This window comes from Miniopterus natalensis, chromosome 12 (assembly GCF_054644295.1).
Source record: "Miniopterus natalensis isolate mMinNat1 chromosome 12, mMinNat1.hap1, whole genome shotgun sequence".
NCBI classification, from domain to species: domain Eukaryota; kingdom Metazoa; phylum Chordata; class Mammalia; order Chiroptera; family Miniopteridae; genus Miniopterus; species Miniopterus natalensis.
In genome coordinates, this window is record NC_142092.1 from 15,214,812 (window position 1) to 15,228,130 (window position 13,319).

At 40.4% G+C, this 13,319-nt stretch overlaps 1 protein-coding gene across 1 annotated transcript; it reads left to right on the forward strand.

Moving 5' to 3' along the window:
- The first annotated feature begins 2,721 nt into the window (after positions 1-2,721).
- Positions 2,722-3,449, forward strand: TUSC1 (tumor suppressor candidate 1). Its single transcript, XM_087823141.1, has one exon. The coding sequence runs from the start codon at positions 2,820-2,822 to the stop codon at positions 3,447-3,449; it is 630 nt and encodes a 209-aa protein (XP_087679267.1). The 5' UTR covers positions 2,722-2,819.
- The last annotated feature ends 9,870 nt before the right edge of the window (positions 3,450-13,319 follow it).

Here is a 13,319-nt window from a genome sequence, read left to right on the forward strand (position 1 = left end):
TGGTTAGGACTTCAACATAAGAAGTAGGAGGGATCACAATTCAGTCCACAAAAGGGACTTTACAATCAAACTACATGGCAAAAGAGTTCAATGACTCTTAGTAGGAGAATGAATAACTCAGCAGAGGAGTAATATAAGGTAAGCATGGAAAGACCTAGAGCATACAGATTTTGCACAGCTGTTAAGTACCAGACTGAGTTCAACATTGTTACATAATAAACATAATAAACGATCAAAGTAATTAACTAAAATCCATTTGGTGAGATATTATAGGATGTTTTAAGGAGAGAGGCAAGAGAGAGGTATCTGATATAGGTTGACTTGTCCCAACATAAATGTGCCATTAATTACCTTAACAATATGGCTCACTTTATAAGAAATGTGACTCAAAGGGGAGAAATGAATCAAATGAGTATGGCAATAAAGGAATCTTAGAAACCAACCAAGGATACAGGAAGCAAACTATATATGTCATGGGGCCTCTTTCTCAAGCAAGTACCTAGAAATATATAACAGCTACCATATATGGAAAGAACAACCTGTTTGGAGGATGGGAAAAGGGGGGCAATAAACTCAACAGCTGTCATTCAAAGTTGGTTTTGAGAAATAATAAAATGGATGCATGAAGTGCAAGTCAAAAAACATTGCCATTGCAATCTGCTGACACAGCTTTTCTCAACTATAGTACTTACAAAATTGTTGGTTTAAGACCTTATATTAAGAACCATAACAACTGTAAAATCATGTTTGCGTTTTTTCTATTACATAAGGTGAAATTTAAGTTGTTGAATAATTAGAGAATGGGTATTGAGGGTGTGGAGGGGGGAAAAAACCTAAATACAGTACTTACAAAAAGTCCCTGTAATAAAAAAATAGTAAGTTGTTTCAGGGAAATAACAAAATCAGGTACTCTGACTCTTTTTCTGCTCTTTTACTCCAAACTTAATAACGTTAGTCAAGAAATCATCTTCAACCTTAGAACTTCCTAAACACAAAGTGAAAATAGTCCATTGGAATTTATACATTTTTTATTTATAAAACTGTCAGATTTGTTATCGGAAAATTCCTACCTCTTTTTCTTAGTAAGGGTAGCTTAAAAGACAATAAATACTGTTAGGAAAGAGCGATCTGTGTCCTTCAAGACTTTTTTCTATTTAACAAGCAATTTTACTGTTTAGAAACTCCCATCTTTAAAGGAAAGCACAGGTATTTATCTTTTATATTTTTTCTAGTTAAGATATGTATTTTCCTGTATTCTCTTAAGAATATATATAAATGCATATTTCTTCTAAATTTTATCAGGTCCATAATTTTCTCTTTCCAGGATTTTTTTATTTTCACATAAATGTTATATCATTTGCACAATAATGTTTTCATATGTAGACTACTAACAATGGTGAGTAAATGTATTTTTCTAGGTTTTATGATATCTTATTTAGAAATTATGTAAAGGTTCATCTTCAGGTATAGAATTCTCGAGATATTATCTAAATTTAAAGTAGTAATTTTGGCATCAATCACTGTAGTCACTGTTATCCCAAATACTCCAACTTAGAAATTACAGCCATTGTCTCCACCTCCTATTTAGAAAGATTGGTGGGATCTCCATTCACCATGAGGTGAATGAATGTTCATTGCTACGCATAGGTAACTTTCATGACTTTTTTTGATAGCTCTTGTTGGATTTTTTTTTTTCTTTTTCCCTTTCCCTTTTATTTCCTTTCTTCTATTCCTTCCTAGTAATAAAATCAGCATAGTTATATATACCAGATGTCTGGCTCAGAGAGGCAGTATTAATGGATTCTGTCTTTTGGGAGTATACCTGTGTAATCAGATTACTGTTAAGATATAACAAACAGACTATCAATTTTACTGGATCGCCTTTTGCTTAATCGGTTTCACCTGCTTTTTATATTTTACATTACTTCATTCACTTGTATCAAGGCAAAATAGGGTGCTTTGGGGTGGGGCTGGGTGCAGAGAGGCCTTTTCATGAACCAGCATGTGCCCTTTAGGAAGCCCAGCGGCTGGTCACACAAACTGAGCAGGTTTTCCACAGGTGACACGGAGCAGCTTTGACCTCGGAAGCTGTAAAAAGGGAGTAACAGATTTACAAACGTGGGAGTGAGACTGCAGCCAACAAAAGTAACACAGGCCCAGCCGGGCGCGGCTCAGCGGCTGGGCATCCCCCAGGGCACCGCCGGTATTACCAAGTTTCGGGGTGAACGGGGCCCGTTCTGAGTTTCCCGGGCTTCATGGGCTTGCAGGCGGCTTGCGAGCGGAGCCCAGGCCCTGGAACTGGGACCCGCCCCCGTTCTTTTGGGAGCCACCCGTCCCCACCCGAGGGCCTCGTGGCGGGCGCTCAGCTCAGTTGTTTTATGAAGCTCGGAGGGGGCTTAACCGGCTACGTTTTAAACGAGGTGGTTACATTTCGACTCGCCCGCGTCTGTCCCAGGACTTCTCGCGTTTGCTCCGAGGCCGCCATGCACCGGGCGCGGCCCGCGGGGCGCGGGGCGCGGGGCGCGGCCGGCGGGCCCCCGGCGCACGGGCCTCACGGAGGCGCCGGCGGAGCCCCGCGCGGACCCGCGCCGCGCCCGCTCCCCGGGGCTTTGTGCGAGCAGCCCGCCGCCCGCCGCGGAGACAAGACACGCCTCGACCGGGCCAGTTCCCGGCCTCCTCTGGCCCCCGGCCAGAAGCCGCCGCCCGCCACCGCCGCGCCCGCCTCCTCCGCTGTTGGCCCGGCCGCCCCGCCGGGCCCCGGACTCGTCCGCGCCCGCGCGCGTGGCCCCTCGGCCCTCAGCCCGGTGGGGACGGGACGGATGTGGCGCATGCGTGGTGGCGCCACCAGGCGCGGGAGCGGCGGCGGCGGCGGCGGCGGGGTCGGCCGCGGGCAGGGCCGCCCGGGCCGGGGTCGGGGCTGCGGCGGCGGCGCGGGCTGGCGAGGCCGCGCGGGCGGCGCCCGGCAGCAGCTGGAGGAGCGGTTCGCCGACCTGGCGGCCAGCCACCTGGAGGCCCTCCGCGCGCGAGACGAGCGGGACCGGCTGAACGCGCGGCTGCGGGAGGAGAACGCCCGGCTGCGGCTCGAGAACCGGCGGCTCAAGCGCGAGAACCGCAGCCTCTTCCGTCAGGCCCTGCGGCTCCCCGGCGAGGGCGGCGACGGAGCCGACGGAGCGCCCGCGGCGGCGGCGACCCCGGGCCCCGAGGAGGCCGGCGCGCACCGGACGGCCAGGGGCGACGGCCCCGACGGGGAGCCGGGCAGCCCCCGGGCCCTGAGGGCCCGCCTGGAGAAGCTGGAGGCCATGTACCGCCGCGCCCTGCTGCAGCTGCACCGCGAGCAGCGGGGGCCGCGCCCGCGAGGGGACCACGAGGAGCCGTCACCGCGCGACCCCGAGCCGGGCCTCCGAGCCCCGCACCCGGAGCCCCCGGAGCCCCCGGAGCCGGGGCCGTAGCCCGAGGCCGCGAGGGGCGGGGCCTGGCGCGGGCCCCTCCCCCCGGCTCCCGGGCCCCCGCCTCGCGCACGCCCCGGGCCGCCGGGCACTTCCGGGAGGCGCGCGCCGCGGGCTGCGGGGCTGACGCCGCGCCGGCCGCTGGAGGCCCCGGGTCCGAGCGCGCCCGGCCCCTGCGCGTCTCCGCGTGGGGCGCGGCCTGGCGCCGGCGAGGCGGGCTCTAGACAGCCGGGAGGGGTCGGCAGCACCCCGACGCCCGGGCTCCCGGGCGGCGAGGACCCGTGTCCCTCGGTTTCGGGGCTCCGAGGGCGGACTCACGCGTTTTCGAGCTGGTTGGGTTTGTCGCGCGTCCTTCAGTCCCCTCCCTGTGCCTCCAGCCATCCTCTCACGTGGCCAACCTTCTAAGGATTGTTTTTATAAATTGGTATCACTTGGATTTCTTATAAAGTACCACCCTTTTTTATTAAAAAGGTATTATTTATAAGAGGAACTCAGTGTGCCCCTGGCTCCAGTCCTTACACATCTAATATATATTGATTTGTTCTGCCCCGGGAATTTTTAAAGGCTCTGACTATAAGTGATTTTTTTGAATTGGTAAATAAATCTTGTGCATTAAAAATCACCTAAAAGCATCCAGTGACTATTCTTTGGAATTTGTGAGAAGTTTACCTATATGCTTCTATAAGAAATATTTTACATATTTTAATATCTAACTTTGGTTATCCTGTGCAAGCGAACGTTTTCTTTTCGCCTTACGTAACTGTCCGTTTTAAATAATCCTAAAATTTAAACATTTCATTTTGATATTATTTTCGACCTGACATTGTAGTCAGTGCACAGCTACTTTGCCTGATTTTGACCGCTTATGAACTTAATACGAATTATTTGTGTATCAAAAGCCCAAAACCAAATGATTTGTCTCAATTGTGACTTCAGTGGGAAAAATCATTAATTCTAACAGCAAATGTTCTAAAAATCACCTTAATGCATTTTGTTAATAACACTTTCTCTACTTAGTAGTAAAGAGAGGGCACCATTGTAAAAATCATGGGTGTAAGAAAGTGTTTGTTAGAAAACACTTTAATTCAAGAAGAAAAGAAACCTTGAGAATCAAGTTTTTTAGAGCTAGAGAAAACCCCTCATGAGTTAGAGTTTTTGTTTTATTTGTGGCACATTGCACAAGTTTCAAATATATAGCATATATTATGAAACAAGGTGCCGAGAAAAATAGTTCTGATTTCTCTAGGCCCAGGTTTTGAAGACACTGCAATTTACTTAAAGGTAGTTGATATTTAATTGTGAATATTAAAATCTTTCCCTATGACGAGAGAATATGAGCAGAAATGGTGAAAATAGGTAGGTGTATGAAAAGTATTTATATCCCCTTTAATTCATTTTCTAATACTGAAATAAATATTTTTAGAAGGCAGTAGAAATTGAAAGGACAAAAGCATATCGGCCCTACTGCTACTTAACTTTGGGTTTAAATTAGTTAATCTCTAAGGCTTAGATTTCTCATCATTAAAATGAACATAACCTACCTAAAAATGCTATAAAAAGTATAGTGAGATGCTGTATGAAAAATGACTGCTTCAAAGTAAGTTCACTACCGATGAGAATTACAATCCAAGATGTAAAAGTCGTAAATTAATATTTTACTGACATTTTCCCTTGTCTTCTGTATTTTGCTCCTTTATGACTTTATAGGTATTAGCAGATATATATATATCATTATATATTAAATAATTATTTGCAGCGTGATTTTCTAGCGCAAAAATACCATTTTCTGTTTTGCTACAAGTAATAGATTTTTACTGAGAATTTGTCACAAAATCTTCATGAATGAATGACAAAATTTAATATTTCTGTTTAGTGATTAATTGATCTATTATAAATTCTAATTCTATTATAAACTTTTTTGATATATATCCTATCTATCTGATATAGACAGTATTTATGCAATGGAAATTTGGACCAAAGAAAATGCTTAGATAATAGCCATGTCTGACTTTGTGAGGATTAATCGTGCTCAAATTTCAAATTTTATAGCTTATACTAAGATTCGCATCTCTCAATGATCAGAATTAAACTACATTGTGTTTATTCTGTAGCAGATTTTGCTTATTATAAAATTCATATTCAGAATCTACTTGTCAGGATTGTCTTTTTCATATTTCATGATAATTTATTAGTAAGGGAGTTGTTTTTTTAAAACTGAACTTTCCAACATCTCTTATACTTTAGACAAAAATTAAGTACAACAGTGAGTTTATTTGGTGCTTGATTCTTATTTGAATAATACGCATTTTACTCTAAAAGTTGAGTTATCTGAGAGAGGAATTTGAACAACAATCTATCTTATATCCCATATATAAGACTGATAAATGTTTCCCTTGGACTTTCATTTTTCCAGTTATGTTCAGTTTATCTTTGACTTTATCTTAAACATATAACCTATATTGTATTTTAAACTTAATGGATCTGCCTTTAGTTATGATGAAGTCTAATGCTAAAAACCAAGAAACCCAACACTTAGTGACTATTAAAAACAATGATGATTTTTAAAACTCTAGTAAAATTCGTGATTCAAGGGCTTCAGGGTGTCAGGAATCTCTGCTCCACATGGTCACTGAGGGTCTCAGATTCCTTTTATCATGTTTCCCTGCCTTGCCCTGTGTCATTGTTTCATCTGCATAGTAGAAATAGGTTATTTCCAGAGCTAGGTCTCTCAGCATTTGGGAAAGAAAAAGAGAGGCCTAGCCAGAACTGAAAATAACATAAGTTTTCCTGGTTACATTCTATTGGCAAACCTTTATCACATGACACATTTAACTCCAAAGAAGGCTGACATATGTAGTAAAGCTGTAGAGTCGTTTGCCCAGCTATAATTTTATTACTATGGAATAATAGGAAAACTCATTTTGGTGGACTACCAGCTTATTGGAGGCTGACATCTTATAATTTTTAGAGAATTTATGTGTCCTAGTATAGCATTTTTGAAACTACATAACAATTAAAAATATAGTGTGATTGCTTTCTAGTTAAAAAAATTCTGAACTTTTCATTCTCCTATGTACTATCCTTAGGAGTATAAAACATAGGTATTACTTGAAATAAGCAAGAAAATGTATCCATTAAACTTTATATAGGAAATCCCTGTAAAGTATGAACCATCTCTGAATAGAGCATATGTCATAAAAATATGTTTTTAAGAACCTATACTTGGTAAACGTTATTCTATGTCATATGCAAATCTAAATATATAACTTGAGGGGGAAATTTTTCTGTTCATCTAGGATTCTACAACTTTTAGAGTTGAAAGAGGCCTTGGAGGATTTTAGCCCAGCGTCTTTCAGACTTTTTGCCAGCAACAGCTTTCATAGGGAACCACATAGGCATCACACTTCATAGCTTAAAGTATGCGCGTCACAATCCTAGGCAGTGTTATTCCCTTTCGTTTATGAATGAGGAACCTGATGAACAAAAAAACTGAATAATTTCCAAGTTCAAAAATTATTTTAAAAGTTTTGAAATAGAGATATTTCACATGACGTGTCAAATTTAGGACAAACATAATGATCCAATATACGTATATATTGCAAAATGATTACCACAATAAGTCAACATCACCGCATAGTTACATTTTTTTCTTGTAATGAGAACTTTTAAAATGTATTTTCTTAGCAGCTTTCAAATATACAATGCAATACTTTTAACTATAGTCACAATGCTGTACATATATCCTCAGAACTTACTCAAATAACTTATTTCTGATTTTAATACGAATTCTGGCTTTATTAAACATATGATTGCTCAGTAGATTCTTAATATTACAGTCCTTATTTTGGTTATGATTATACTTATTCCATAAAAAAGATGTTTTTTACTATTCTGTAGAACAGTTTAAATAACAATAGAGTTATGTGTTCCTTTAAATTTTGGTACATTTCACATGTGGGACTCTTGGGGATGGATGGATGATTTTGTGGGGACAGTAGATATTTGAAAATTTTGCGTACTTATTTGATGGAAATGTAGTTCTTTACAAAGTTGGCCGAAAGTGAATGAAGAGAAGGGTTTATATTCCTTGGTCAGGAGAGAGGTTCTCTCTCTATCTTGCTGGACACGTGAAGGAAGCATATAGCCCCACTGCCCTGGAAGCTATCATGTGATTACTATACGAGTGGCAGAAAGCTGGAAAAAAACGTTTCTTGATAACATCACTGTAGTCCTGTTTATCATTCCTGGAGTCTATCCTACATTTGGACTTTCATTTATGTGAGAAAATACATTCTTTATTGTGTAAGCCAGTTTGAATTAGGGAATTTTCTTAATGGGAGTCAAGTGGAATACTATTGTGACTACGATGACACCAACATGTGGGTGTCACATAAAAACAGTGTGAAGGAAAAGAACAGATACAAAGAACATAATATGGACAAAAAGCTAATGTCTCTATATATTGAGAACTCTTGTTAGTCAAACAAGAAAGAAAATCATCCTAGTTCAGAAAAAGGCAAAAGACCTTACAGATCCTTTATATTAGCTAAAAATGGAATAGCCAATGTTAAAAGACTTTTACATTAATAGTATTATAAAACTAAACTAAAGTGTTTTATCTCTTGTATTTCATAACTAAATAATCAATTGCCTAATGACCGAAGGAAAAAAAAATCTGAACATCTTCAGTGGTCCTTATACCTAAGTGGTTATCACATCTTATAATTTTTGTCTCAAAAATGCCTTTCAGTTTTTCCTTTCTCTTCGTAATTTTGGACCTAGAGTATCTAAGAACCTTTAGGTTTCATTTTCTGTACAGTGAGCATTGAGGAATGCAAATTTATATTAGTTCAGAGAGTAAGTTGGTGTATGTACTATTGACCAATAATCTTTCAAGCAGGGTATGCATGTATGCTGGGAGCAGGTAAAAAAAATCCCAGATCTCCCATTTATATTTATTTTTATGTCATTGTTTTGACATTATGTTTTATGTATGTTCTAAAATTTTCTTAGTATATTAAATGATATACAGATTTTACATACTCAAAAATATTTTAAAGGTCCTGATAGAATGTAAATAACACTACACTGGGAGGCACACAGGTCAGTTTCAGCATTTGTCATTTATTAGTTTTGGAATTTAAGAATGTTACTTAATCTCTTTAATATATAATTTTTCAAATTTAAAAATTAGGTTATAGAATGTATCCAAGTATATATCATAATAAGGTTTGTTATGAGATTTAAATTAGCTATTATATCTGAACTAGGATTTATGCTTTAAAATCTAATACCAAAGTAAAAAAATGAATGTTTCTGAAGGATAATTTTTTCATACCTCTTGCTTTTTGGAACAAAAGGAATTAGTCATTAAAATTATTTCAGATTTTTAAAATTTGATTTGTTTCCTTAAACACTTCTTGAGGTTGAGGATTCATTTCTCAGAATTTTTTGGTATGTGTATCTTTGCTTGGTCTTTTACACATTTCAAGTGAAAATGCAAGGCCGGTTTGTATCTATCAAGTATAAGAAGTCCACCAAGTTAACTCGCAAATCCCAAAGGTGGTATTACTGAATCTATGTGCTTCACAACATTTTCTGAGAAGAATAAAAACACTTTTGTGCTTTTAATAAGGCAATCAGTACTACTAATAAGTCTAAGACATGAAAATATCTGACTGTGAAGCTGATTATGTACTCAAGCAGAAAGCTATAATCAAAAGGTTTCTGAATCCACTCTCCTTCCACAATATCTTTTATTTTCACATTATTGATGTAGATGTTGAGTTTCTTCACAAAAATGCAAAATAATTGAATCCTTTAAAAAGAAATTTTTACTAAACCAATATATTTTTGATGAAATAAATTCATATGAATTAGTCTTCTGAAACAGATTCAGCAGCATAAAAAGAGAATCAAATAGAAACAAAATGTCCAAACATAGCTGCCAGATATCAAACATTGCCAGACGCACACTCTCCTTCCTTCTTCACCCCACTCTATTTACCACGTTCCCACCCTCCCTTGGTTTTGGGGTTGCAGGGCAAGGTGGCTTATGGCTGGATTTGGTCACTTAAGACATACCAGCAGAAATCAGAAAGAGGAGGTAGCGTTAGGTCTGGGTTCGCTACAGGTTAGTTACATCTTTCTACCAAAGCCACAGATCTGGTAAGTTTGCCTTCTCTGCAGAGCCCTCTGTCTCCAGGTTCTGGTGAAGGTTCTAGGCCTCACCACTCTGGCCAAGGGGTGGGACGTTTTCCATGGTAGGTATTACTAGTTTCAGGGTACTGCTTCAGCTCCTCTTGGTTTTGCTAACCCACACCCAACTTTTTGTAAATAACCCTTTATTATACTATTTGCCTACCTTCATAGTGCCACCTTTTTCCTGTGGGGACCCAGATTGATTCAAATACAAACAGTGACTACTGATATTGATATTGACTGGTATACTTTAATTTTTATTATATTTAATTAAATGCATTTTAAAGATTCCATTGAACAAAGAAATACATCTCAAAATTTGATCTCCAAATTTAATCCAGTTTAATGTTTTCTTGATTTAATGAACTCATAATGTATATATGCAAATTAGGTTTTTACAGTTAGAAAGATACTAAATATATATTACTTTTTATAGGGTTTTTAAAAAAGTGTATCTTAAGTGATTCAATACCATTCAACACATATTATTTTAATAATGCTTATGCACAAAATCTCTGACCACTGGTAACACAATCTGTGAGATTTCCTTCCTTGAAGTGTTTAACGTCCAATGCAGAAATGTGGAAATAGAATGTAAGATAGGAAATCAAGGAGAAAATATTAGCTCCTCAAACTAGGAACAACAGGATTCACATGAAGTGGTGTTTGAACAGATTCTTAAAGGACTGGCAGAGGGTAGATGGATCTTACGGGCTGATTATTCAGGATCAAGGGAACATAAGCAAAGGGGTATGAACAGAGATATATAGGAAATGCTCCAGGAACAAAGAGACTAACTAGTAAGACTGAAGTGAAAGGTGTATGGGATTGTATGTAACTCCAGAGAACTTGGGTAAAATAGTGGAAGGCCTTAAATTACAAATTGAGAATTTAATATTTTAATGGGGAAAAATCAAAATGCTTTGAGCAGGCGATTGATTTAGAATTGTAGAGTAGCTCCTGTCAGTGTCAGATGTGGGTTTAAGAAAGATTACTCAGGCAGCGGATAATTAGAGGAAAAGTAAAACTGGATGTAGAAATACCAGGAAAGAAATTAGAACAATAGTTCAGTTATGAGGTACTCGGGCCTGGACACAAGCAAAACTGTTGGAGAATGTGTTTCTTGATTTGTTTCCGCTGAGAGCAGAGCCTGTGACAAGGCAGTAGATAAAGATGACACAATCATGGGAGAAACATGTACAGTTCTACGAGATAAAGACCAAAGAATGGGCTTAGAGAAATGCATATATTCAAAGAACTGACAAAGACCAACTAAGGAGATTAAAAAGAGTAGACTGGAACTGTAAGGCGAAACCTAGGAGACCGAAATTCCTGAAGACCCAGGAAAGGTAGATTTGATGAAAGAATGAGCTGTTTAATACTGCAAAGAAGGTAAACAAGATATGATAGAGTCCAAATAAAAAAATGATCCCGTTCTCCTCCCATCCCTGTGCCCAGAGCCTTTGTAAAGTAACTTTGTAAACAGATGTAGTCTGCTTCCCTACTCCTGGTTGTTACTTGCTTTGGCCAGTGGAATGCAACGGAAATGACAGCTGTGGGTACAGGACCCAGGAGACCATGCACACTTCCACTCCTCGGAATCCTGCTGTCACTGTTTGAACAAGCTTAGGACAGCATGCAGGATGAAACAAGCGCAAACCGATTACTCCTGTGACTTCAGCCAACAGTGTGAGCCAGCTATCCTCAACCCGCCAGTTCCCAAACAAGTCACCTGTTCACATACATGAGAGCAAGTGCCGTGCAGGTCAGCTCAGCCAGACCCAGGTCAGCAGTACCACGGACAGGTAAACTTGTGGTCAACGATGTATGGTTATTTCAAGCCATAATTTTTTTGGGTAGCTTATTACATAGAAGAAGAGATACAGGGAGAAATCTTTGCAGGAGCAACTTTAGAGAAGTGATGGTAAGAGGCAAGTTGTTAGATTATAAATTGTTGAGGAGTTATCAGGAATTGGGCCATGAGTATTTCAAAATAAGTCTCTTTTTGAGGAGAACAGACTTGGACAAGTTGCTGACGGTATTATTATTTTTATTGTGTGTATAGAATGAATTTAAGTGTTTTAGGGAGATGAGAATAACCTAATAGAAAATGAGATTAACGGGCCAATGGAAGAGGTAATTGAGGAACACGTTATCAGGAATGGGTGAACTCAAATGCACTGATGATTACAACAGTCTGGTAAAGAAACAGAAAAAAAAATTAAAGAAGAGATAAAGAGAAAGGGAAGTTGATGATCTAAAGAATGGGGCTGGAGAGAAAGAGAGTGAGGTCATGCCAGTGAAGCAGTAAAATCATCTGTTGAATTAAGTTAGTTGATTTTCTGTTCTTAAAGTAGAGAAAAGTTTTAAACATTGATGAAATGTATTTAAAATGTAGTCAATTTGGGAATAAATCCAAGGATGGCTGAGTGGTTCTAAAAGTGCAGGTGAGTCTGGATATAAAAAAACACCACCACACCAGCCTGGCCAGTGGTTGAGCATGGACCCATGAACCTGGAGGTCACCGTTCGATTCCCGATCAAGGCCCAGGTTGCAGGCCCCATCCCTAGTGGGGGCTGTGCAGAAGGCAGCTGATCGATGATTCTCTCTCATCATTGATGTTTCTATCTCTTTCTCCCTCCCCCTTCCTCTCTCTGAAATCAATAGAAACATTTTTAAACAACAACAGCAACAAAAATACACACAACACCGCCATAAGTGTATAAATCATATTGGGCATGAGGAGGAAAAGAGACAACTCTGAAAGATAACTTAAAGATGCACAAGAAAACTTTTTTTTAAAAAAAGTTTTTTAAAAATGATTTTTAGAGAGAGAGGATGGGAAAGGGGCAGAGAAACATCAATGTGAGAGCAAAACACCTATCAGCCCCCTTTTGCATGCACCTTACTGGGGATGGAACTGCACCCGGGGCAAGTGTCCTGACCAGGAATCAAACAAGCAACCTTACAGTACACAGGACGACACCCACCCAATGGAGCCACATCGGCTAGGGCGCAAGAGAACTTTTTATTTCTAAAGTTGGATTTCACCGCATAGTCTGGTTATAGTAGACAGTCAGTTGGAGGGCTGAGGAGTCCCCCCTTTTGGCCAAGATGATGGCAGGGGGAGTTCTTACACTGAGCATGCCAAAAGCTAGAAATAGAAATTGACAGGACCCCAGTGAGCCAAAAGATGAATGGATAGGGCCCCAGCGCACCAGGTGCTAACAAGATAATTGGATAGAAAGAAAAAGCCCTCACGTCCCTATTCCTAGAAGAACAGTGGGCCTGAGCAGGAAGAGGGATTTGGCCTTTGAGACTGAAGCTCACCACTCTCCCAGGTCCTGTGGCTCCTGAATAAAACCTCTTGCCTTTTTTACCAGCACCTGCCTCACAAGCCTGGTTTTGGTTGCAACAGGCAGCTGAACCTCTGTTTTTTGTTTGTTTTTTTGCTTGTTTTGTTTTTTGGTTGGTTACAGTCTTACTGGTAAGTCAATTCTGATTATTTCTATTTGTTGTATATATTGAATTAATACTGTTAGAATAAGTGAAATTAATATAGATAATGCATGTGCAGAGTTGAAAATTTCATAATTTTGGAGGCCTGGCAGTATGGGTGTTGGGTAGAAGAGTGGGACCAAGTAGGGCTTTGTTACCAGGATTAGTACTGGG

What these genes read in the sequence shown, in the direction of transcription:
- TUSC1 (XM_087823141.1), top strand. Translation starts at nt 2,820, where the DNA reads ATGTGGCGCATGCGTGGTGGCGCCACCAGGCGCGGGAGCGGCGGCGGC.